The following is a 27,863-nucleotide window of genomic DNA, read 5'->3' as shown; positions in this document are numbered from 1 at the left end:
GTGCTCGGGATCTTTTTTCCCGAGAATTTTCCTCTCCGCATGTTTCTCCGCGAACAACAAGGCATCCATCTTCCCCCAGGGTGCCGTCTTCAAGTCAACCCGCGGGGCGTAGAGATCGCGCACCACCGATAAGCATCACGCAACCTTGCGCCGAAGCCAGCTCGGATGGCTGGCAGATGATGACGATGATTTACAAATCTTCATCTCGTTTACATTAAGGGCCCGCTGGCCCGCTGGAGGAAGGAAAACTGTTCGCGAAAAACTGGGCGACTTGGGGGAAAAAAGATCGAGATCCGATCGCGTTCCGATCGCGATCCGAGTTGACGGATGGATGGCGATGGGGAAACTCCAAGGGGAGGGAGCGAGTGGGCGAACGCGTGCACGCGGGTTTGGTGTGCATTTTAACGTTTCCGCTGACATTTATTGCATCCTCCATCGCGGATCCGAGCGTCAAGGTTATGGCGTCGCCAGGCTACACCGCGCCTGGTGGTCGTCTTTTCATCAAGGTCTGATGGATGGATGGATGGAAGGTTGGATGGATTGTCCTACATGGTTGCACCGTTTCGGGTCTTCCTTTTGCTCGTCCGGCTGCGAAGATTTATTCCGCCGTTCGTGGTGAGTGGCTAAAATGGCGGCAGCAAAGTGAAGCGAAGCAGAGTCATTCAACCTTGTTCCGAGCCGATTTATCCTTTGATACGCAAGTGCGGAGCGTTTGAACACAAATTACATTTGCATATTTGTGTTTATTGGTTGTTAAATTACGAGGCCATAACCTTTTTCTCTTCGCCAGTGTACAGTGTTGCGCATCTGTTCGCTCTTACATTTTATGACACTGGCCTTTAACCAGGACTGCCAGAGTCTTTTTACTGCCAAATCCGTTGGGGTCAGCATCAAAGACAAAATCAATCAATAATTTTTGTTTGTTATTACAATGTTGTCCAAATCTCAACGTATACCATCACACTACTATCAAATTCATAGAATATTGAATAATTCATACAACATGTCAAATATTTCGAAGCTGTATGATTTTGACAATTTGATTGAAGTTTGGGTACCATAAACTGTTGTGTCAATCAAGCATATTTTTCATCCACTTTAACTTGCGACGTAAACACTCTTATTTTTAGGGAACTGAATGAATTTGAACCCTATCGGTAGTTTTAAATTTATTTGTTATATTGCCATTTGTCTTCGAAATTTCGAACGTTTGATGACATTAATAAAATGTCAAAATCTTGTATTGTAAGTTTCTAAAAAAGTTGTTCTAGAAATAAAGTTCTATTCTAGGAAGAGTTTTGTACACTTCCAAATTTGACACTGCGACTAGCAATTGTAAAGATTAAGTGTCAAAAAGGATAGTTAATGTTCAAAACATGATGAGCACATTTTGTCGCCTGTTACTTAATTTTATTTCGAATTGAAAAATAAAAAAAAATCAAATAGTTTGTGTGAGGAAAATGTATGCTGCGGTGAATCATAGAGACGATTGAAGAAGCGAATAGCAAGCACGCAGCACGCAGCAGTAAAGAAATGTGTTTATTTTCTTTTTCCCTCTAATTTAACGATCCATCGTCGGTATCGATTGCGATTGACAACTTCCTCCACGTTCTCAGCGTTGCGCAGTGAAATGCAATAAAACCCCGGCAACGGGCACTCATTTTACACCACAAAGTACCGAAAAGAAGCCCATTCTGGGAGGCCGGCACAAGCCAAAACCAATGCCGCAGCAAACGCCGGCTGAGCCCAAAAAGCCTGCTTTGGTATTCCGATGGGCAAAGGGCCGGCCAACAACTGGCCAAGCAAGCACAACCTGCGCAGGCGCTTCAAAGCTGGCAGGATGGCGCTGTCCGGTTCGCTTCCACAACACTTCTTGCGAATTCTTGCTCACGCGACCTCAACACACCCGCTCCCCGTAAAGGAGAAGCCTTTCGTTACACGAACGGTACCAAAGCGGGAACCGTTCGCCACACGTTGGTGATAATTAACGATGAAAAGCACGCAAAATTACCATCAAAACCGAGCGCGGGCAAGCCTCCTCACTGGACTGCGGTTGGGAGTATTTTTGGCATGCTTAATGCCATCGGTGATGGCGCAATGGCGCATGGACGCGATGATAACCTTTTTGGTTGTTTTTCCCTCTTTCAACCCCTTTTTGAATGTTTATTCAAAACACCACCATGCAAAGAGGCGAAAGAGTGGATCCCCACCCTTCGCGTCTTTTCTCTTGCTTTCCGTTAAATCAGCAGCTAATAGAGTGTCGCTTTAATAAATTGCAATTTATTGCGATGCGAGAATCCCAAACAGGAGAGGAGTGAGAAAATAAAACACACACACGCACAACTCAGCACACATGGTGCCCGTGACTGTTGGCTTCTAACGACCGCCGAAGCCAAGAAACATTCTTCTCCATCGTTTGGCATTTCCAGTGGCGATGAAAGCTTCCACACCCGAGCCTGCGGTGAACTCCGGCTAAAATATTTTGACACATAATAAATTTCGTTGCAATTTCTTGCAGGAAGGTTCCTTGCTTCTCTTTTTTAACTTCTTTTCCATGCAATCCCTTAGGATGCATCGATTCGGTGTCGTGACTTACCGGGGTTGTCTCGTTAGAAAAAATATACAACCGAATGGGTGGAAAAGTGTGAAGGGAGTACGACATAATTTATGACTCGCCACAGTAACGAGGTTGATTAATTCTCATTAGCACACAGCAGAGTTGTCTGTAGCAGCTATTTTAAGGATGGGTTTCTTTTATTTCTTATTTTATGAATGAATGGGAATCTGTTTTTTTATTTTTAAAACCAGTACTACTTTAGATTTGTAAACGATCATTTGGAAAAAAAGCTACACATTTTCGCTAGGAACCTGTGTTGGGCAACAAAAAATCATAAGGTGTGTAGTTTATTAAATTGAACATGGAGGCGATACCTCTGGCTAATGAAAAACATCAATAATTGCACCAAGAGACGGGCTCAAGCTCGAGCGACGACATCGACGACGTCGAAACGACGAAACCCTTCTGACGTCACATTACGTATTCCGATCAGTTGCCGGCGATTGAAATAAACATTTTCCGGACGAAAGCGTGCCCAGCGTACGCGTCGTTAGAATCTTCGGGCCGGGCCCTTGGGGTGGAGAAGTGGAGGCCGGGAAAAGATGTGCCCAAAGCGGGATCCCGAGGTCCCGAGGCCAGAAGACGGAGGGAAAATAAATTAAATTTTATCCATCCGTTGCGGTGGGTGAAAATGATGGAACCCACGTACGTGAACGGATGACGCTGGATAACTTCTACTAACTCTGTATGTGTGTGAGATTGTTTGTGTGATTTAGCGAGTGTGTTGGTGTGGGAGATTTTTTTAACTTCTTTGATTTGTCGATCGCAAGGCTTTGGGGTGGCTTTCTTTAATGCCAGCGGGAGTGCATTTCACCCATTCAGGGAAGAGAGAGGCTCGTGGGGAGTGTAGTATAACGGAAAAGGTAAAAATATAAGCCGTCCTTCCCCCTACCCCTACCCCATATTTCCTCCGACTGTTGGCTTCTGGAAGTACGCTATGGAAAACGGTTGCAATCGATTAGCTTCGAGTCTGATTTTTCATTCATGGAACACCAGAACGTAAACCTTCCCCCTACCGTCAGGGGGTGTGCGGGAGCGGGTGAATGGGAGTACATTAATCTCTTTTAACATCCGGTTATGCTGTCACCCATCGATCCGGCCACTGGACACGGGACGTCGCTCGCGTCGTGGTGAATGAAGAATGACGACGAGAAAGAAAGTCCCGTTCGGTGGAGAACAGTTCCACGAGAAAGAGAAAAGTTCCGCAGGGAAACCGAGCCTCTTCTACGCTCTATGAATGGCTAGAAGACGGTCTCCCTTTTTTCACCACCCTCCCTCCTTTTTTTGCTGTTGGGCTGATTGAGCGCAAATGTAGGGCAAAGGTTGATTTAATCTACCATGTGTGGTGAATTTCAATTACGGTCGTTTCCTGTGGAGCGGTGCGTAACGCTTGGACGGGAGACTCGAGTTTTGGATCATTTGGTTCTAGCCAACCCCCATTGGGGAGGCTTGAGGAAATAGGGTGAGACACCTATTTCATAGGGTGTTTTGATATTTCGCCGCTGCGGGCGGAAATGCTATCGCAGGTTGGCGTTTATTTCGATACATTATCATGTGTCAATAAAATACATTTTGTATTTTCCCATTCTCGGACCAGTGCACCAACATTTGCAACCACTAGAGGTATTTGATATATTAACAGCAACAGCCAACAGCGTTCTGTCTTCCCTGATAAAAGTAATAATATTAAACATCATATAAAATTCCTATTTAGTTTGCAAAAATGCTATGTAATTTATCACCAACTTGCATATGCAATATAAAATATAAATATATTTCCAAATAAGAAGAAAAATTAAGGGTATGGATTTGTGATCCTTCTCTATTATGTGAACAACATACTGTGCGTTAAATTTGAAAAATGACAATCAATAACCCTTTTTATTTGTTGTTTACCTTAGATTTTAAATGCTTATGAACTACTTTAACTTCAAAATAAATAAAAACTTGGTTGATGAAAACACTATATTCGAATTTCGAAATTTCGAGGAAAGTGTTACCCGCTATTTTTCGTTAAATTTCCTCAGCTCTAAGATCCAAATTGGTAGGCTATTTAAAAATCGAGGAGAAGTACAAAAAAGTCAGTAAGGGAAAAATTTTAATGCATTGAACGCTGCAAAGTTAAAACAAATTATAAAAATGTAAATGTTCACACCGTAATTGTCTTTTTTTCTTCTCTAAAACCAACTCCAAATAAAACACTGGAGCACTGTTGCTGTTTTTTTGCTAGCAAATGCACCCAGTGCTTCATTTGAATGCAATTAGAGAAGACATTCGTTCGGTTCGCCGCTGACAGTATCTTCGCATCGGTTGTAGATGATAATGACGATGATCGGACACATTTAGCAACAAATGACAATTACACACACAGCGGACACTTTTCGTCGAACGGTCTGGAGGTGCATTTGAAATGTCCAAGACTATTTTCTTGCCACAAGCAAAAAAAAAAAAATTGCACCGGGTGGAAAAGTGGCCGCATGCAGCAGCGATTGCAGCATCACCATCATCACCATTATCATCAACATCGCCCTGATCGTCAGCTGTGGTGGTAGTATGTGTGGATTGCGCGGCTGCTGTCCGATTGCACTTGCAACTGTTATCAGCATCGCGGACACGATGAAAAGCACGAACCAAACAAAAAAACATAACACACACCTTCATACAAAGATTCAAAACAAAAAAATCTAGACTGTGGGAACACCAACAAGACGCTTCGAGAACAATGGCTCTGGAAATCTGTTAAATGAAATTAGAAATAAGAGGGAGAAGAAAAAAAAACAGTCCGCACACACAACCACACCAAAGTACATCCATTCCGTGCTGCAATTAGATGGCGGTACACCAACACCGAGTGCAATTGCAGCGTGCCAGAAGTAACTCAACCCCACCCCAACGCACTCCCCTCACTACTAATCTGTGTTGCAACGGGAGTTGTTTCCTCTTTGCGCTATCGCCCTCGCGAGGTGCACTTTTCCAACGGCGTGGTTGATGTTCAAGACAAAAAAACCTTCCTGTACTAACATTGCTGATGAGGTGGCCTGATACGAAGCATGTCTGGAAAAGAGCATTAGCTATCTCACTTATCAGTGTATTAGTGTGGCTGACATGGGATGGCATTGTAGTTGATGCAATGTTGTTTGAGGTGCTAGGGTAAGCAAACTAACCAGCTGCTTGTGACCCCAAGGCTTACGAAGGCCCCGTCCTTTTGGTCTATTGTTTTTTTTTTTATTTTTATATTGGAATTATTTTTATTGTTCTTCAACAAACTTGTTTGTTCATCACATACGGGATGAGTTTGTAAATTTACCTTTGAATAAAAGTAAATAAAGAATAGAAAAAAATTGCAGATTTGCACATTTGTTCACTGGTATAAAAATGTGACTTGATTCTAACTTTTTCTTTTTAAAAACTTTCGACTGTCGATTTGAAATCGATGTCAAATTCAATTGAAAAGTAAAAAAAATTACGTCTTAATATGGCTTGAAGAAAATAATATTCGTTGAAAATGATACTCTTAGGCAATTATTGATTTTATTGTTTCTCACGAAATAGAGCTTCATGAAACAAAGCTAAAGCTACGTAATTTCATTCATCATTTAAAATGTGTTGTTTAATATTAATTGAAATTTAAAAAAAAAAAGGTGAATGTACCGCATGTTTTGGCCAACTTCTGGAGGTCCAAATAACGGTCAATTCAAAATCCTATTTTCGAAATGTAATATTCGAGTGAAGAATAGTGTCGTGCGCATTGCGTTTTACAACTTCTAGTTTTGTTATCCCACTTCTCTGAGCACGCTGTGAAATATGTAACAAAAAGCTGTCACAAGGTGTCTGTCATTTCTGTCATTCAGGTGTCGTTTCTTTTTTATTTTCAGAAGAAATCATGAATACGTTTGACGCAATTTAAGTTTCAAAACAAAACCACTTCGTCTCAAAAACGGTGAACAGTTTATCGAAACGGGAAAAAGCGTACCATCTTGAAAGCTGATGTTGATAACGCGACCTAACGGTACATGATCACCCCACCCTGCTCGTTTCTCCCACCCGCGCTAACGCAATGGCCGATGTAAGCCCTTTAATAATAATAAAAAAAATACCCTCGACCTAGTCCCCACCAGCAGTTAGGACGGGAGAGGGGCGGGTGGAGCAATCATGTCGAGGTGATCTTGCCGAGATAAAAAAAAATAGAAAGAAAGGGAGAGAAATGAAAAGATCGAGAAGCGATTAGTGGCAAACAACGGGAAGAGGGGGGTTGGAAAATCCGATGATCGTGAAACTACATGAAAGGCGAGATGGGGAAATTAGAGGAAAAAAAACCCAAAGTTGACTACTCCCTTCCGCATTTACGCACGATAACTTCCGCCCGTTTCACCACTCCCGTCGCTTCGTGTTACCATTGTTTCGCGGACGGTTGTACGCAACACATGCGCGTCAACACACACACTCGTTGTGGTGCTCCCAATCCTTTATCTAAGTCCGCGGACTGCGGATGGAAATCTTTTTCCCAAAAGCACCGTGTCGGCGACGGTGGCTAAATGGTTTCCATTCCTGGCTGATCCCATCGTGCGACGGATTGCCGAGCGATTCCATCCTGGCATCGGTAGACGATCGCGGATGTTATCCAGGGGCGTTGGGGAACGGAGAAGGGAAGAGAAAGTACATGAAAAATTTATGTTGTTTGGCTTTACGCGCAGGTACGTAACCTGGGCGGCGTGCGCGTACACCGACACTTGCCGCCGAACGATGTTCCGGTGCGTCATGTTGCGTTGCGTCGCGTGGGAGTTTATGCTAATTTACCTACGACCATGTTGACTAATGAAAAACTGAGAAAGACGCTACGAAGAAAAAAATATACGAACACACACTCAGGAAAAAGAGAGAGTTACAAATAATGTCTAGGAAGTTGCTCTTCCAGTTGCTAGTTGGAGATGTTTAAAAATGGACAAGATCGTTGAAAAGCAAATCATTCATTTAATTTAAACTACTCTCGTGTCGTATTGTCATTCACACTCTTAACAAATCAAATAAGTTTGCTTTTGTAGGTCAACGAGAACGTTTGTTTAATTTTTATTTGTTTTATAAATTAACTGCATACTACCTTTTTCAACGCACAAGTTTTCTTATGTTCAGATACTTATTTCCATAACGACTAAATGTTTTTCTGTGCCATCAAGATGTAAAGTTGTTGATTCAAAAAACCGCCTCCCAACTCCTTACGATTTTACTCCAACCAACAAAAAAAAAAACCCGAAAATAAAAGTGGTTCTGATTTGCATTGGAAAAACATTTTTCACACTTTTCCTTCACTGTTTTCCTTCGTCAAAGACAACGCAAAGAGGGAAAAGCTCATCCGCACTCGTGTTGGCTTTACCTTTGACACAATTCCCAGCGGAATAATAGGCTGGTCGCTCTCATCCGGGCGTTGGTCCGCCGGTTCGTCAGATTAAAACGAGAAAGCTCATCCACGGATCCGAGTATAGTCGAGCAGCTGAACGTTGATTTATGTCGCGACCTTTTAATCATTCGTTTTATATCGTTCATTAGATTTTCTTTCACGCAGACAGGAGAAGTGAATTGGAAAGTTTAATCATAGATCATCAGAGATTACACAGAGGGCCGGGGAAAATGAGCGATGCCCAGGGGGAAAGTATGTAAATGACTTTATTTTGAGAGTGGAAAAACTACGGATGATGAGGATCAGCCTATGAGTTTGTGCATCAAGATTGCTATATTAATCGTTTTGCTCAAATAATTAAACACCAGCAATTTAAGTAACAGCAAAAAGATATCGTTGAGTTCGTAATATAAGAAATAAAAATACAAATGCAGCGTTGAAGGTCACAGGACTTTGATAGAGTTTAGCGTTACAGGAAAAAGACAAAGATATTTCTCATATAACCCTTTTGTTGGAGGTAATAAATTGATTAAATCACAGCTCATTAAACTGGAGGACGCGGAAAAACACTGACGACTCATAACGCTACAAAGTCGCCCATCGGTGAACACGTTAGGGGCATCGAATCAATTACAAACACCTGCGGTAACGACTGCCAGCTGATAACGATCGATCCGCCAGATCGCATTCTCCGAGGGGCTGGCAGACGCAGGATAGATCCAGATTGCACAACATGGCGCCGACTTTTCGCGGTCTAGAATCGTAAATAAATTAAAAGGAACAGAGACCGCTACTCGGCCGCACGCGATTCGCCAACTAGCGTGATCGTGTCCCGCCAGTGCACAATCGCTGAAATCTCATCTGGTCGATAATTTTTGCTCCAACCTGGGGAATCTTCCAGAGCAGTGAGACAAGTAATTGCGATGGAGGCTAATTTGCTCTAAAGACGACTTAATTACACACGAGAGGTACAGCAGTGTTACGGGATGAGGAGTGAGTGGTAGATTCTAGGGATTGGTAAAGACCTGGAAGGGGGATCAGGTATGACTCACCACGTGTTTCGAGGTCTCGACATACTCCAGCCATCGATCTTCGCAAAGGACAGACAGTAAGTCTTGGCGATCGTCTTGATACTTCTGGGCTTGAAGCTGGAACTCCATGATCTGGCAGCGATCAACACCATACGATTGCATGCTGACAGCACTGGCAAGATTAATCTCGTACGTGGATTCTCAGAAATCGAATTTGGTAAATGACTGATGTCGCGAGAGAGAAACGAGACTCCGTCCTGTGGAGGACGGAATGAGGCCTTCGAGTACTACAAATGTGGTGAGTTCGTGTAGCCGTTTTTGCGGAGACAGACACTGGTCAGCACGAGGTTCTGGGTGTGGCACCGGTGCTAGCAACTTGTCAAAAAATCCATCCCCTCCGGGCGGATGGACGTCCCAGGCAGAAAGGGAGCTGGTAGGACTGATCATGGCCATCCCGAAAAGTGAATGTCAAAGAACCACAACCAGTCTCCCAAGATGGACACAAGACAGCACAAAAAACCGGAGTCACTCCTGAGGAGTCTCGGTGACATTCTCCCACCCCAAAAAACAACCTTTGCAATCGTTTACCCAAAGGAAGTTACAAATCAAATGGATTCCAACGAAACGTTTTCGTTCTCGCTTTCGCTTGTGTGCAATTTTTCTCGCTGTTCGGTTGCCCTTCTTCTTCGTCTTCTCGCCATCGATCGATCGGTCGATCAATCACCTGACGGTGGACCTTTCGGTGGACGTGTGTTGATTTCCTGGAATGGAATTCTTCGTTTAGCATGTTTCGGATCATTCCAGCCATCTTTTTTTTTGAGGAAGTGAAGAGATAAATCAATCCACAAAATCGTTTTCTTTATTTCTACTCTGTGCTGTTTTGACTAAAGATGTTTAAATTTTTTAAATTCTGTTAAACAACATTTCTTATCCTGAGCTAAAGCTGTCGATTCGAGTCCACGAAAAATAACATAAATACCACCGCAACAGTCGCTGAAACGTGTGATGTGTTTATGGGCACATTCCTTAACCAGTCGTGCCTTATAACTACCCTTCATTTTATTCTGCAAGGTCAAATCCGGCATCGGAATTAGAAGGCGCGAACTATTTCCCACACTCTTTCCGGTTGGCGGTCGGGCCCGGCGCAGAGATCTCCGGCACATAATTGAACCACGTTCGGGACCGGTGGTGATGTTGTTATTCCAGTTCAGTGAAGCATTTTACCAAGATTTACAGGCGAACATTGCAGCAATTAATCCTCATAAAGCGTCTGACCAGCAGAGGCCGCTTTCAACCCTGCGGAAACTCTAGGGAAGGAAACGCGTGTAAACGATTCGATCACATGTGATCACCGACCCGGTCACGCACACACCGCTGCCACAAACGCACACAAGGTGTTTTTATTTGTATCCGGGGTGTGGAAATGTGCCGAACGGAAGTGAAGACACCTGTGCTCACTCGAACGGAAATATCAGCTCGCCGTCGTCCGCCTAGGGCTGGAGAGGCTAAGAACTCGGTAAGAATTGGCGCAACTAGCTCGAGGAAGAGGTTCGTTCACCCGTATAATGTCTGGAGGAGGTATCACGGGAGAAGGAAGAAAAAAGGTCTGGATGAAACAAAAACAACGACGCGACACCGTGGAGCATTACTTCGAGACCCATCGAAGGAAACCATTTGGCAGCGAGTTGAGGGCTTCCACACCAACACCTTCGGACTCCTTCGGTGGGTTGGCTAGCTTAGACCCCGTTATATGCTGTTAGGCTCTCCACCGCTGGCACAAACATCACTTCTGTAGGTTCACAATCTTGCAACACCCATACCAAGAGCGTGCGCGCATCTTCGAGGCGTGGGTGAAAGCCTTGCCGGGAGAAGCCGCCAAGGGTGGACCGACCCAGCGGTCGCAGTTGAATGAAATTTTCCCAGAGTGGAAGCGGAAATTTCTCACCGACAGCCAGCGAACCGGAACCGCAAGGCAAACGAGCAGAACGGACCAGGGCGAACGACAAGGGCGCGCAGTCATTAGAGATCGAGGGAGGAAGTTGGGGTCAAAGGGAGTGCAAAGATGTGATGGGGAGAATTCCAAGTCCAAGGAAAACATCAAACTCCCCCAGGATCTAGTGGCGAGTTGAAAGTAATGCGAGCAAGAGGGAATGCGTGACACAACATGCGTCATGTGTTGATGAGCGCCGAGGGGAACGGTTCTTTTATGACGGTCGTGAAAAAGTTAAGATGCCCCTTTAAGGTATTTTATGAGTTTGGTCTGCGATGAAACTCAATCAGATTGGTGTGCGCGTTAGGCTGCTTGTTAAGTCCAATGCGTTTTACGCAAATATTTCCTTTCTAACAGATTCCTTTTATTTTACCCTTTTATTCACTGGTAAGACATGATCTCCACGGATTTATGTGACATTATGATAGGAACCTGACCATCAAACATAGTGGTAAGTTCGGGGAGTGGTGCTCGTTGGCACGTAACGGTTTCGGTGCCACTCCCAGGGCATGCACAAACCCGACGGTGGTCCTAACAGGATTCGGTTGTAGCCAAAGTCGCACCGCTCGCAGGAAGTTTCGCGAAATCCCGGTGGACAGCGACACTCTTCCACAGAAGTTGTCCTTCCCATGCCGCGCGAGTAGTTGCTCGCGGAGTCCATTACAATATCCTTTTCGCTCGGTACGTATCTTCCATCGGTGGGATACATTCGGATGAGAAAGCGATCGATGTAGGCGAGGATCGTCATAAAGTTGGCACGATCGAGCTTACTTCCGTTGTGGTACTGGAAGTTGGATTCCTTGAACTGGATTCTGACAGTCCGATTGACTAAAGCAGAGTTGTCTTTGGTAGTTCCCCTATACACGATTGTTCTATTATACCCCTGGATGAGAGATTTATCACTTCAACATGTTGATAAAGGACGTCTTAGTTGCATCTTACCATAAGGACTATCTCGGGAATCTCTGGCCTTTTGCTATGCCTCCCATCAACTTCAAACTGAAGGTATCCTCCGTACGATTTGACTTGATACTCGATGAACCGGTACGGAAGGCTATAGTACAGAGGTCTGGTAGTGGGAAAATTGGTGTAGTTTGTGACTTTCTCCACTGCTCCCTGTCCGTTCCAGGTTGCGTACCACATCTTCCAATCGTTCATAGCCATAGTGTACTAGAAGAAAGCAATGCAAAGTCATGATTTCATTCTCGGAGGAAGTCTGCCACTTACATTCCATCTGAAAAGATCAGATTTGTGACAAAGCTGGGATACTCCTGAGCAGAAGCAGCTGGCGCAGGTTCCTTCACCGGTGAGATATGCCCCATCCGGGCATGGATTTCCCTTCACAACGGCCACCGTTACCGGTTGCACGTCGATGGTACCGAGTGGATTCTTCAGATGACACGAGTAGTTGCCCGCGTCGATCAACCGCATCCGGCAGGATAGCCATCCCGAACCATCTAACTCCCGCGCAAAATCGCACACCGGATCCAGTAGTTCGTTTCCGTTCATTTTCCACGAGACGGAGGGCGGTGGAGTGCCGGTGCCGCGGCAGGTCAGGTTCATCCACTCGCCCACCTGCACCACAACCGAGGCTGGAGGTCCTTCTACCAGGGCCGGAGCCTGGCAACCCGCTTCGTCCGACGCGTCCAGGCAGTGGGCGAATCCATCGCAGCGGAACGTGATCGACACGGAAACACCGTTGCTTCGACACCGGAAGGGCACGTAACGAAGGGGAGTTCGATCAACTGGCGGGAACAAAAGGGGGAATGATTTTGAAGCCAAACCGAGGGTTTCAATTAAAACTAACCTACCCGCAACAACTCCACTCGCTAGAAACAAAACTATACCGACTTGCAGCGAATAGCGTCTCATCGCAACCAACGAAACTAAACGACTGATAACGCGACCCTGGAGAGGTTTGGAGTCGAAGGAAATGTGTTGGTCCTATATTTTGATTAGCCTATCACTAGACATTCGTTTGTTTGTAAACATTCGTCCTCCACCGAAGTGGATTGACTACCGAAAAAGACCTTAGACCTTTTCGGCGTGTTTTAATGTTTTCAGTCGCATTCATTCATCATTCAAAACTCACCTGCAAGAGAGTGACTGGTGTTACAATAAGAATTAATTTCAATTCCGGAGGTATTTCCCGGTGGAACAACGTGAACCACTTAATCCTTCATTGCAAACGGTTGTACAAGTGCGAAGAACTAAATTGGCCATTAAATTAAATCTTACATTTGGTAAAATTATGTTACCAATACAATGATTTTATAAAGTTTTTCGTAGACCGGTCGTTTTAAACCCGACTTTTTATATGATTAATTATACTCAGTTCTAGATGGAGATTGCTTTTTTTTATACGTTCTATTACGTTATAATTGAAAATGATCCCAAGCAAAACGTATAACCAACTTCTTTCGCATTAACATGTTTGGTTGTGGATCGTCTGGAAATGCTTTGGGTGCCCCTTTTTAATTGATTACTATCCTGAATCGAAATGTCACTTTTATGTAAGCATTTTTTAAAAATATTATCCAAGGTACGCGTAAATCCAATGCAAACATGTTAATAGGACCCACATCAAAAAGATGAAACTCTTGTATTCGAATCAAATCAAATTCACAAATCAAAGAAAGTTTTTACGAATCGTTATAGGTTGAAAACTCTCAAAAGTACCTTAACTAAACTAAAACGATTTAAAAGAATTAGCCGGTTGTTATACAAGCACTCCACTACCATCGTAATTTGAATCCTTCTCATTTCACACAAAAACATAAAAACATAATTGAGGACTGATCTCAATAACTTTCTATTGTTGAGAGTATTAAGAATCAGTAGAAAAATTTTCAATTGCTAACCATTTTATTAATTTTAATGAAATCATAAGCACGCTTTATTCATCCTTTCCAGCTGGTCAGCTTTCTTTGTCGTAAAATGGGAGAATTACGGAAAACATTCCAACGGCCACGACACACCCGCACGCACCAAGCGACACACCGGAAAAGCGGTTCACACACACACTCACCCGCCCCTCTTTGCCTTTCCTTTTTTGACAATAAAAGAACATGTCCAAAGACAGCCGCATGTCATTCGGTACGTTGGCGCACGCGCGTGTCACCCGGCGTACACATCGTGGCGCGCCGTCTCGAAGCCCGGGTGGCACGCAATGCCAAAGGCGTTGGCCGATTAGAAATTCATCGCGAGCGTGTGCGTAATTCTATTACATTTGGATTTTGTCTTTCGGGTTTTCGGTAACTTCATGACCCGATGCGTAATCCATCCCGGTCCGGTGCGGGGCCGGCCAACGGTTCATTGCTCTGATTGGACACGCACTTTCGTACGGGGCGATTCCATTTTCATTACACATTTATTTATTTTTCTATTCATGAAAATCGTGACCATCGCCTGGGGGATAGAGCAGTGGGGAGAGTGGGTAGGGATGGGTAGGGATAGTTTATTAGATTTTTATTAAAAGTGGAACCGAACGATCCCGTCACCGCGCGTCGAACCATAAATCATCGTCGTCGATCCCGAACCGAACGCACGAACTCTCGAAGGCGGTCTTTGACTAAAGTGTGTTCGAAATCGAAACAAGAGAAGGAAAACGTGTGGCGCCAGGCTGGCCGTCATTCTCCTGGAGTGTAAGTGCGTCCCGTTCGAGGGCGGAAACGGAGCAATGAATCATTTATTTATGCGTAACCAACCACCAGCACCAACACCAGCCCCGGGGGAGGGTGGATCATAAATTCTGCAGGACCCTTTCGTCGTCGTCGTCGTCGTCGTCGAAAGCTTCCATCCCGAAATGAACTGAAATCGTCAGCTCCATTCTCGGAAATTGAGCAACACCAAATCCGGCGGCTGATTAGAATTTTTAATCCACCATTTCACCAACCCCCCGGCCTCTTGCCTCGGTCACCTCCACGCACAACGGTGTCATCACGGCACCCGAATGCTGCCGAAAGCATAAGCCTTTAAAAATGGTACGAAATTCTTCAAAAATGTCCAGTTAGAGCGCCACCATGCGCACCTCGCTCCGCTGCCATCGTTTCGTGCCAGAAGTGCAGCGAATGAATTATTCAAAACTCATCAAAATGCTTGCGCTTTTTTCGTTCGTTCTGTTGCAAAACCGTGAAGCGAAAAACTATCTCCGTCGACAGAATGTTCCCCGCTTGAAAGCGTTCGCCAAAGTATTTCGTAATCATAAATCCTGCCGGTTTTCTCGTTTTCCTCTTGCACTTTGGGATTGTTGTTTCTAAGTTTTCTTTCCTTCGGTTCAAGATCACCTCTTAGCTTGTTTTATTCTTCAATGCTTCATTGATAGAAAAGGGAAACAATCATGCTCATATCATACCACTTACGTTGGATCGTTAGAGGTGTAGAAGATGGGTTCAACATTTTCTTGCGTTTATTCGATGCAAAGAAAATTATTATAATGTTCGTTACCTTCCCGATTTTTATGTAATGAGCTTCAGTGGAACTCTCGTGTCGTTGTGAAGGTGTGATTGGGGCATCATCCATTTTATGGTTGTTTTAAAACTCCGTGGTTTCAGTTCAAAAGCGTCGAGATTTATGGAATAATTTCGTAGGCTTCGTCGGGTCACGTGATAAAATAGTAAACAGTAAAATAAACTAAGTTATTTGCATTTGACATCACAAGAAAGTATTTTACAAAGCGCTTCCCATGGGAGAACAACAAATGATTTAAACAATTTCAAAGGACTGAAAGGAATTCAATTTTCAATGATTCTCCATACGCGCGAATGAAAACATAAATATCTGTTTCGTTCGTGTGTCGTCGTTTATCGATCGGTAGATCGTCTGACCTCGCGCAAGAAGTGGGTGAAAAAGGGAGCGAAAATGGCAAAAATAATTGCTCCCCTGCACGTTATGCTTACTAATTGGCGAATGAGGTGGAAGATTGGAGATCAAAGGGCTTACGTCCCAGGAACCAGATTGGAAGATTTTGTCATGCTTGAATCGTTTTTCTAAATGGTCTCAAGACTCACGATCCGATTCTGGTGCGCAAGAAAGTAACATAATAAATATTAAGAATCTTACGTCCCCTCGATAGTGTGGTATATGTTTTTCATTCATCGCCATTAAACTATCCACGAAGAGGTGCAGACGGTTGAGGATGAACTCATCACACCTTCAATCGATTGAAACGATGGTTTCCTTTCGATAATACTACCACCACCGGACATGTAATTGTCGATTAATTACTAGCCATTGTTTCGTAGGCCTATGCCAAAAAACACGATAGAATATTATGGTTCTCTGCGCGGGCCATTAATCACTAGCATGTTTGCTAAAACTGTAAAAGTGAGATATACTGAGGCAGAGACTTTCTTAAACATTAATTTGTGCACCAAGTAAAATGAGAAATGGGAGAAGAAGTATTTGGCAGTAAAAGGCTGTACCGAAAAAGAACACCATCGACATAAGGTTTATTAATTTCAGTCGCGAAAATGTAAAATAACCACGAGCGAACGGTTCTGGTTGCGGTCCAAAATAAAATACTTTTTCTCAAATGCCACCTGTTGGTTGTTTCGAAGCTGAAAATAATAATAATAATAATACTGCCTCGTAAAACTCGGCACCTCTTCCCGGTTTCCCTGTTTCCCTCCCGGAAAGACCCTCAGTCTTCGAGAATGGCGCGAGCGCACGCCCAACTGTTCGTTTTCCTTTTTTTTTGCATTAATATTCAAGCTGACCACGTGTTGCTAAGCCGCCTTTAGCACGAGCCTAAAAAAGGGCTTGAACTTTGAGGAGGGAGCAGAAGGCAGATAGTGTGCGGGAACGGGAGAGAAGGAAGAACAACGGTACAATGACCGCCAGCCCCATCGTACACTACGACCGAAAGCTGGCGCGACTCGCGAGGAGGTCTATTTGAATAATAGTTTTGTACTGAGATTGGTTTTGCCTCTTCCCCGGGCCGGGGGTTTGCAACAAAAGAAGAGAAACATAAAATTATGCAAAGCTCATTTCACCCCGCTCGGTGGCTGCACGAGGGAGACAGAAAGATTCCGAGCTTCCGAGGGGCAAACACTTATTCTGGTACATCTGAGGGGACGGTGTCGGTTCGGAGCATAAAAGCATAAACAAATTTACTACACCATAACCGTTCGATTGTTTTGTACCGCCTTGGAGTTTGTGTATTCTTCGGCAGTTTGTTTGTTTGATTTCGTTCTCTACCTTGCCTGTCCTTTGGAGCGTGAGCTTTTAATTTGCCTACCGATAGGTCGACGGGTGAGGTGTGATTCGTTTTCGATTAATGCTTCAATCATCGTCGAATGCCGTGAATTACTAAAAACACCTCATGGTGATGATGTAGATTTCTTTAGTGTTCGAAGTTTTATTGTTATACATTTTGATTAGAGAATCATTTTAATTTAAGAAGGATGTGTTGATCCTTCTGATCCAAAAATTATGTTTAAGGTTTCTAATGCTGTACAAAACATTTCCTGGTCGATTCTTTTACCTTACTTAATATATCTTGAAATTAATTTAACACTAGAACTACCAGACCAGTCATTTTGACTGGTCAGGTACTTTTTCAATCACATTTATTTCTTAAGGCTGAGCAATTCTACCAAATCTTAATGCATAACTTTCACACATCCAATGGATTGGTAATTTTTATGTATTCAAAAATAAAATTTTCTTTTTAATATTGAAAATAATTTGCGCTAAAGTTTCGAGCGTAAAAACCGCGATAGTTCTTGTGTTCATATATTACTAGCTGATTAACCCGATTTCATCCGGGTAGAAAAACAATTCCAAACGAAAGAGTGTTTTCATTCAGTGTCTTGAGTTTTACAATGTTAAAAATGTTGGACGTTTCACACTTGAAAATTGGCTTTCTTATTAGTATGTTGGGTGTAAATCGAATCGATTTTGTGTGATTGAGAATATTTGTAGTAGAAGATAAAAGAAGTCTGAGATGAGATTGAACACTCAAATTCGATTCCATTCGATTTAGTGACCCCAAAAAAACTACGAAAATGATACCCATATTGCTTTTAAACCATTGTTGAGATATAGAGGTAAGATGGTAGTCCCTCTTATCCTTTCCTGTACATGGATGAAATTTTATTAGATGATGGCTACATATTTCAGAAGTACGTGTACCAAATTTTGTAAAACTCCCATCCCATAATTGTTGAATTATTATTATTTTTCTTCATTTTAGGTGTTCGGTGTTCGGGGATAGGGAAAAGTTTTCGGTTCGGGAAAGGGACGGAGGATATTCGAAATCATAAAAAATTAGCTACTCTCCAGCCTAGTTTGGTTAAGGTAGACTTATTAGATTTTGCGTTGAATACATGTGATCAGAATTGACGTTTTTTGTTCTGAGAATTGCTATTGTTTTGCTGTAGAGGAGGACGGTAGTGGGAGTCTTAGCTAAGATTGAACATTAAGAGTGAGGCCATTCGATTTAGAGACCACAAATACTGCGAAATTGGTACCCATATTGCATTTTTACTATTTTTAGAGAAGGGGGTAATTTGAGAGCCCCCTTTTTCCCTTGCCTTAGGAGGTTGAAATTTTAATCAAAGCTATGTCTCTTTGTAAGCAGTATGTGTACCAAGTTTGTGACAATCTGTTCAATAATCGTAGAGCTTTAATTGGTTTTCCTTATTTTTGAACGGTTGTTATCCGGGAGGGGTATGGAGGTATGGGGATATCAACAAACGAAGTCCAAGTAATTCATCCTTGTAAAATTAGCTAATATCCAGTCAAGTTTGGCACAAATCGGTCCGTTAGAGTTTGCGTAATGCTGTTGAATACATGATAAGAAATAACGCTCTTCGTTTTGAGAATTGCTATTGTTATGCTGAAGAAGAGGAGGATAGAGGGAGTCTGGGCTAAGATTGAACATTAAGAGTAAGGCCATTCGATTTAGAGATCATAAATCTGGCGAAATTGATATCCATATTGCATTTTTACCATTTTTGAGGTAGGGGGTAGTATGAGACCCTTTCCCCTTCCCCTAGATCGATGAAATTTTAAACCATGCTATGTCCTTACGAAAACAGCATGTGTATCAATTTTTATGTAAATCCAATCAGTAATGGTTGAGCTATAATTGTTTTTCATTAATTTTCGAGGGTAGGTGCTTGGGAGGGGTAGAGAGGATTGAAGATATCAACAAACGAAGTTCAGATCATTCAACCATGGAAAATTAGCTACCTTCCTGCCAAGTTTGGTGTAAATCGGCCCGGTAGATTTTGCGTGATGCGAGCACATACATATATATATATATACAGACAACGGTGACTTTTATATGTTCATATATTATGTTACAATACTCAACCATCAGAATTTCAAATTATTAGTTGCCATATGTGTTCCTCAATTGCTCAAATTTTTTTTCTTATTTATTGACTTATCTTTTATCTATTTTGTATAGATGAAAACCTAAGTTATTAACAACTCATTCGAGAAGATAACTTAATTGAATTACGTTTGTTGTTTAGTTCATTTGGCGGGTAACATCGTTTAATTCTATAGATACTTTTAAAAACCCCTTCAAGAAGCTTCCCTAAGAGATTAAACTAGACAGCACTTAATTTGGAAATTATCCAAATACAACTTCCGCAATAAGAACACTCCGAAATCTGTGAGTTATTAGCAAACACCTCCAATCAAAACAGAACGATAATCAGCGTTCACCAACGCGTCGCCAAATGAAAGCGATTCGGTAATTGGAATCGCCGCTAAATCAACCACCATCAACCGACCGAAGGCGAAGGATTCGAACTCTGTCCGGCCGACAACACAGTTGCTAAATTGAATTCGACAGCGGGACGAATCGTCCGAATCAAAGCCCTCCAAAGGCAACGAGCAGTCGGGGTCGTGTGCTTAGGCGGGAAGACTGGCTCCCTCCGAGGATTCAACCGTCGGAAGGGACACACAGCTGGCCGACTTCGCCCCGCTTTTGGGCGACTTCTGTGGCCACTAACAATCGCCAGATTTATGAGCTCATGAGCGGCCCGCAAAGCCCCTTCGGCTCCCGGTGCGGTGGGTGCTGATAATAAATGTCAAACTTAATTTACCAATGTCATCGCTCGCCGGGTGCGCAATTCCAAGTGTTGCTGTGTGCCGCCCGGGTGCCATCGGTGGAGAGACGTCCCATTTGGATCGTAGTTAGCTGCAGAAGAAGAGGATCAACAACAAAAAACCTCGGCCAGACGGCGCGGAAAGTGTAGCCTCAGCCCTCAGCCTAGTGTGCGATTCCAATCGACATAGGAAGCTCGAAAGTCGGGTTTGGCGAAAACAAAAAAAAAGTGCAGAAAACGTAAAAACTCGAACCGATAACAAAAAGGGATAAATGCCGCCCATGGCTGCCGTGAAGGGCAGAATTATTTATCGCCAGAACATAATTTACTCTCCCACGACGATATGAATTGCACGTCGGGCAGAAGTGCAGCTCAAACGGATAAAAGCCGGCAAGTTGTAAGCAGCGAAAAATAGAAATAATAAAAAATAAGGAAGACCACACTTCCAAACACCAACATCCTGGGTGCATCGGTGGGGTCCCGTGTGTGGGGTATGAAAAGATTTGAGCACTTCTTAGCTACTCGCGGGTGTATTTTCTTTTCTTTATTTCGTCTGCTGCTCGAGCGGAGAGTGTTGATCATTCCATGCCGCGTCTTTTCTTCTTCAGCGCTCGGGAAGGTTTCATTCAGGTTCGTCTTTTTATCCCTTAGAGTATTTTTTGCTTGTGCAACAGCTCTTGCGAGGGATCAGAGAAAAAGAAACCCAAATGCCGGGTCCGAATATAATTGGCACGCGCCTTTATCGTGATGCGGGCGCTTTGGAAGGACTGTCTTTCGTCCGTGCGAAAATCCGGGATACAGTTTCAGCTTTCTGGGATATCATTTGTATTTGGTCTTCCACAAAGGAGATTGATTCTGTTTTGGCGCAACGAGAAATATTTTAATGAGAAAGTGGTGGTAATTTTTAATGAATACACCTTACCAGTTATGACCAGTAAACAATTGGTTATCAAATGGAGACATTACCTATTTTGTTTCAAGAATCAAGTTTTAATATTTCTGTAAATAACTGGTTAATGTACACTTTGATAATTCAAGACTTGTGAATAATGGGAATTGATTATGTTAGTCATGGAGCAACCTTGCATTTTCGGTAGATCATTTTCGTTTATCTTTAATCTTAATCTGATCAACCCATAATCACCATATAAAAACGAAAATTGTAAATGATGAAATTGTTTTCCTATTTGCTTTTATGTTCTGCTGAAATCTGGGACACATCTTATGATATGTTGCAAGGTAAACTTAAATATTTACTGATGTTTATTCATTAGATTGCATAATCTTGTTCCATTTCATAACCCCAACATTTTTTCTTCACCTTTTCCGCCGTGTTTAGGTAAAAAGTGGCGCTCTTTGACGCCACAGGATCGTCGGCCGTACGTCGAAGAAGCGGAGCGTCTTCGCGTGATCCACATGACCGAACATCCGAACTACAAGTATCGTCCACGACGCCGAAAGCACGCCAAAGCTCGCACCGGACCAGGCTCCGGAGGTGCTGGAGCGGTTGGAGCGGGTCCGACCGGTGGTTCGGCAGGAACTCCGGGACCGGCGCAGAACCTCGTCAGCAACTCGTCGCCGAGCGAATTAAACTATGGTGACGGTGATTCGTCGCAGCGCATGAGCCCATACACATACAACCCGCACAGCTACTACGCCGGCAGTAACAATGCGCTCAACACGCCCGACTCGAGCCCCACGCAGAGCCCGGAACCGATCGCCGTCCCGCCAACCATCGGTAGCCGCAAGCTGGCTCAGGTGACGGCCAACGGAGGCCAGAGCGGGGTTGCCAACGGGTCGATGGAGAAGATGGTCGACGATGTCGTCTCGTCCGCCCTGCCAACGCCGGAGATGAGTCCGCTCGAGCTGGAGAAGGAACCGTTCGCCGGTGGGCTGCACTCGACCCACGCCGGAAACAACTACGATGACCTGAAGAGCAGCAAGCAGAAGCTTACCTACGAAGGTGTTTATGGTGGTGGAGGAGGCATAAAGAGTGAGCAGAAGCTGCCAGCCACGTTCCCTTCGTACGAACAAGATTCGCCCCATCACCAGCAGCACCAGAGTCAGCAGCAGCAGCAACACCATCAACACCATCAGCAACAGCAACAACAGCAACAGCAACATCATCAGCAACAGCAGCATCACGAGGGTCTGCTGAAGCGCGAGTACTCATCACCGTCGGCGTTCGGACATGGCGCAGACAAGCGGTACTCGTACGAATCAAACGGTGGAGGTCTACACGACAAGCGAAACTACCTTTCGGTAGTCAGCTCAGGTGCAACCACAACCACGGCGATGGTAAACGGGATGTACGTGATGTGCACCAACCGGAGCATCCTGGACCAGGGTCATATCGTCACCGGGACGTACTTCCCACCGTTGGCGACATCCGAGGATCACCAGACGCTTGGTACTACGACCATGACCACGACAGGTCACGGACCGCACCTCAGTGCAAACGGTGCCGGTGGCAACGTCCACAATCAGAGCAACAATGGCGCGGGTCAATCAGGCAAGACCGCTTCGAACGGGCTTCTCGTATCCACGGGAAATACTCATATGTCCCAGATCAACACAAGCACCTCTCAGCACATGCAGCAACAGCAAGCGACTCAGCAACACCAGCAGCAACAGCAGCAACAGGCGATGTCCAACGAGCAGCTCAATAGCTACTATGGCACGGCTTCGCTTCCGAATGGGACCCTTCCGACGTACTCCTATGCCTACAAAGACTACGGCATCATGTACGAAACACACACACTGCCCGGCCAAGACTCGGACCCGGTAGACTCCCGGGAGCTGGACAAGTACCTCAAGTATCCGGACAGTAACCACAACTTCAACGGCTATGACGGTGCTTCCTACTATGGCCTTCCGCAGGGTGAGTACTACACCTATGCCGGTGGAGTTCTGGCTCAGCAGTCACCTCAGCATCAGAGCCAACATCAGCAACAGCAGCAGCAGCAGCAGCAGCAGCAACAACAACAACAGGCGCATCACCAACAAGCCCAGAGTCAGCACGGACAACAACTCTCCCTGCCTGTAACTGCCGGCAATGGACCGTCCGCCAATACTGGCTCCCAGCAAGTTCTCCCAAAGCTCGCCGACGGCATGCAACTTCCAGGAGCGGGTTCGAACCATCTGCCCACGACTCCGGTCGCACTGTACGCGCTTCCTCTTCAGCACCCACAACACCTTGCCGGGGGAGCGATCGTGTCACCGGGAGTTGCCGGAACCGTCCAGCACCACGGAGGACATCCGCTAGCGCATCCCAACGCCACCATGGCCGACATCTACGTCGCAAACGAGCAGCAGCTGAAGGACGACGAGTTCAGCAATATTCTCGCCGGCGTACGCAAAACCTGCTACAGCAACTGAGCCATTGCTGGACGTCGGTAGGACCCTGGTCGGTGGACTTAAAATACTCAATCCGTTCCACGGCTGGGCTGCGGTGTGAGCGTATGTATATCAATATAATAGTCGTGTGCGTTTTTCGGATCTCGCAATCAACTTTCGACCTTCGCTTCGGCCACAATTACCCAAAGCCAGCGAAAGACCTCTACATAGGGGTCGGTAAAGGTTAATTTCAGTATTTGTGCCTAAGTGCGTCGTTCATTCCTTCGACACCTTCGCAGCACAAAGCACATTTTCTTCTTTTCCAACAAAGTATATCAATGCTCACTTCAGATCAACACTCAGCACTAGGAAAAAGAATAGGGAACAAATCAATATGTTGAAGTCTTCACATCACTCGTTAAGGTTCTGCAATTTCTTATGACTTGTTTGTAAATACTAACTACTAATGCACCGAGGTTAACTTATCTTGCAAAACATATATTTCTTCCCCTTTCTAAATGCTGTGCGAGTTCCACCCACCGAGTAAGTTTTACAATAACACGAATGAAACAGCAATATTTCAATGAAAAGCGCAACTAAGCCACCATTAAACATGTCCAACACTAAGCAGTAGAACAAGCATGCGCACCAAAGGTTTTTTGTTTCAAGCGGTGGGTTGCGAACGACAGGTATGACATTAAGAAGATTAGTTAAATTTACGGAACAATTTTTCAATACGATAAGGAAAAACAAAAAAATTCAATACAAACACTAATGGACGGCATAGATCAGGGTAGTGTAAATAGTAATCGACTAGTTCGTAGAACTCAGAACCATCAATCCTGCTCTGGGCAGGACAGGTACGCAGGAAAGTAAGATAAAATCGTCCGTCTGTGTTTACTTCGATAAGAGAAAAGATAAAGAAATTGATTACAACCCTTAAAGCAAATGTAAAATAATAAGAAAACGTTGGTAGAAAGCAAAACGAAAGCAAAAAAAAAAACAGACACATCCCGTTAGGATAATGATCATAGCTTAAAGAAGGAAAAGAGACATGATTATTGGGTTTAATTAACTGCACCGTGAGCGAAAGCGATGATTAACGGCGGTCAAAAGTGGAGGGTCTGTTTTGGAACAGTTTGAAAAGCCATCCGTTGAAAATATAAATTAATCCCGGGGTGGGAAAATCTTCGACCCACCCACCGGGGAACCAGACAACATCAACAACAGTGGCCAGCACGGAATCAACGCCCCGAACTGATGAATCATTTATGGTGGACCATTAAATCGAATTCGAATCAAAGTCGGCCAATTATTTCGCGGATATTTCAATGTACAGGTCGTTTCTTTTCTAGAGCAAGTCTAACTTGCTAAAGGAATAAATTAAAGTATTCCACAGTATTCCACTCATTAGAGGGAGCAGATATAACCAAGGATGGGTAAAGGAAAATGGTGACTTTTTCTTTGGAAAAAAGTAAACGCCAAATTTTCAGAGATTCATCGCTTTCGCCACGTTGGTAAATCAATCCACCTAGCTTGTAAGCTTGTTGAACGAGCAGTCTTCGGACAACCCCAATGGATGAGTAATAAATTAAAATCAATTGATAGATAATTAAATACATATTCTTTTTCTTTTTTGCTACTTTTCTTTTCAGGGAGTTTTGTGTGGAAAGAAAAGAATCAATCAATTTAAAATTTAAAAGTCCTCTTTAGGGAGATGGACCAGTTTTCCTCTTTAAATTTCCTCTACTGTTGGATGCTGACTCTCATACAACCGAACAGTTACATTTGGCAAAACTTGAGTAAACTTATCCGAATGCTCCCTTCCAGCCATTAGCAGATTAAAGTTGTGGATATTTTCTTCCGTGTTCTTTACGAGCGCTGCATAAAAGCAAAAGCATCACGCGAAATCGGGAAGCTCGCGCACATCTTAAGTGCTTCACGTTCCGCCTTGATTTCACCGCATGCATCCCCTTCAAACCTACACCCTCCACGAGTACGCACTCATCGCGGGTTTCAGTGATAAGGTGAAAGCGCCGCCGATTCCACTTCGTTCCGGTCAGGTCGGAATGCGATGTATGTGTGTGTGGCTGTTCGGTTACGCTCCGGTGGCTTTTCATGGGAAATGCGTCCGGAAAATCTTACCCGCGTAAGACATTTCTGCCCCGTTGGGTGCTTCCCCATTCCTTCCCGAGGGTGCTGGCGGTGTTGATCGCATTCATTTCTTTTTTATTTTTATCTTCAACACTCATTTTCGTGCCATCGAGCCACCGACGGAGACGAAACGGAGGAGGGTGATGGGTTTGTTTTCTTTTTCTCCAGATGATTTCAGGTGATTCTCCCCATTCCGTAGCCTCGACACCTCGGGCAGCAAGTACGAGACTTGAGCTCAGCTTTGGGGTTCACAGGTTATCGTAAGTCGGTCCACGGGTTAGCTGCATTTTACGACATTATTAGGAAAAGAAACATACCTTTAAGGCTTTCCGAAATGGTGCATAGGGAAAAGAAAACTTTCCTGTCAATCCTTTTCCGGCTTGTGAACGTTTTTTCGTAGAAAGAACTGAAAACGCTTCAATCATCAGTTTGCGATGAGCATGCAGACAAGGAAAATCACGCACGTCTTAAGGAAAAACTATCGTACCGTTTTTTTTACAACAACTCCTTTCTCCCCTTCTCATTTAACATTCCTCCTGTGCGGCCACAAAAACATCGGATAGAAAACTGTACCAAGCGGTTTCAGAAAAATTCGCCACCCATTTCGTTGGCATTTTCTCCCGATGTGTTTCCGTCGATAAGCAGAATATAAATCGGGTGAAAGATGTGTAAGCGGGTTGGCCCCGGGGAGAGGGGCCACTGCCGACATCGTTAATGGTCAAGATTAATTATCTTGCAGAAATGTCATAAATTTATGAAAGGCAAGTGGGCTTCGTTCCTCGAGTGCTTCTGCTTCTCTTCAGAGCCACGCGATCTACGTTTTGAATTATGGTGGATAAAACATAAAAAGCTGACTGAATCAAGGTTTAAAAAGTACCGGTGGTTTTGTTTAACTTTCCAACTTGGCGTCTCTGGAAGTAATTTGGATTCGGTAGTTTTAGCAATTACGGATAGTTAAAAACTATTTATGCACGGCTTTAAATATAATTAGCCATTAGTTTAATTTTAAACTATATTATATATTTTAACTCTCAAAGCAACCGATCATGAACGTTCATTTTACAAAATAGAAAAACTAATGAAGATAAGAAAAACTTATTTATTAACATAACTGAATCAAAGCTATAAAAGCTACTTAAAGCATCTTGGCGAATTTTTTTTGCGAAAATAATTTTCGATCTACGCACAAATTTACAAAAGTCATTTATTCAATAAAAAGTAAAATATCAACCTATGATGTTGCTGCTAGGAAATAATCTGAATGACAAATTCAGACCTGTAGGAGAAAAAAAGAAATGACGATCTTTTTAAATTTGTCGAAAGGGCAAAAAGTATGGAATTTCGGATAAGCATGAATTAGTCAAATGAGCTTCCTAAGAAGCTAATGGTAATTAGCATATTTTAATTGATATATTTTGTGTAGCACGTACGTTTCGGGAACACCATTGCTTGTTGAATTGAGTTGTTTAGGTCCTAATACTGAATACGAATGAAATAAATTTATATCTTTTCAATGCTACGAAATTAACTTGAATTGTAAAAAAAAAACCATTTTCTTTTTACTTATTTAATAGTTCTACCATCAATCCATAAAACAAGCATTCCAAAGCACCAACTAGCCATTAACTTCGAAAAATACCTTCTGAACCTTTTGAAGTAACTACGCAACTGCGCGACTGATCACGAAACGCAAACAGTGTGCAAAAGGTATCGCAAAGTGCAGCTTTGTCTAGGAAATAGACGAAATCGGTGGATGGAACAAAAAAAAAAGGTCTAAACACGCACAACCCTAAATACGGCGGGGATAGGCAACAACAAAATCCAAAACGGCGAGGAGAAGTGAATCCACCCGCAGCAGCACGTAATCTGACGTGGAACTAAAGAAAACAACGGGGGGTGCGGAGTAGTAGAAAAGGCAGCAGGAATCTATATATAATGATGATAAAATTATAAATTAAATCGCATATTTAATTAATGCCAGCCAGTCGCGAGTTGGTTCGCGACGAGAGAAGGAAAAAAAAGAATCATGCAGCACAGAAACATGCACGAAGATTACAACCTGTGGATAGGGAGGGTGGGGAGGAAAACAAAAGAAAAGATGCCCAAATTTTCCCACGGTTTTCCCTTCTACGCACGCCTCACTACTTGATCTAGTGATTCCGTCTCTAGGTGATTGTGATGTGTCTCTCGTTTTTCTTGCGCGAGTGTACCGACGCGTGTGTGTGCGTGTGTGTGTGTGTATGAGGAGTGTTTTGAGTGCGGAAAGGTAGGAGGT

At 43.8% G+C, this 27,863-nt stretch overlaps 2 protein-coding genes across 2 annotated transcripts in view; one reads left to right on the top strand and one right to left on the bottom strand.

Moving 5' to 3' along the window:
- LOC131267685 (putative transcription factor SOX-15) overlaps nt 1–23,476 on the top strand; it is a 57,412-nt gene extending 33,936 nt beyond the window's left edge. The window contains exon 3 of the mRNA XM_058270620.1: nt 21,438–23,476. Within this exon, the coding sequence (XP_058126603.1) occupies nt 21,438–23,476 (2,039 nt within the window). The remainder of the gene's footprint in view (nt 1–21,437) is intronic.
- On the bottom strand, nt 11,473–12,770 carry LOC131259038 (basement membrane-specific heparan sulfate proteoglycan core protein-like). The gene is made up of 3 exons (XM_058260451.1): nt 12,261–12,770; nt 11,976–12,203; nt 11,473–11,916 (listed from the first exon to the last, which is right to left on the bottom strand). The coding sequence occupies exons 1-3, from the start codon at nt 12,594–12,596 to the stop codon at nt 11,473–11,475; spliced, it is 1,008 nt and encodes a 335-aa protein (XP_058116434.1). The 5' UTR covers nt 12,597–12,770.
- Nucleotides 23,477–27,863: the final 4,387 nt, after the last annotated feature.

The sequence above is a fragment of the Anopheles coustani genome, chromosome 3, assembly GCF_943734705.1.
Source record: "Anopheles coustani chromosome 3, idAnoCousDA_361_x.2, whole genome shotgun sequence".
NCBI lineage: Eukaryota > Metazoa > Arthropoda > Insecta > Diptera > Culicidae > Anopheles > Anopheles coustani.
The sequence above is the reverse complement of the archived record's forward strand: the minus strand, read 5'-3'. Positions and strand labels throughout refer to the sequence as shown.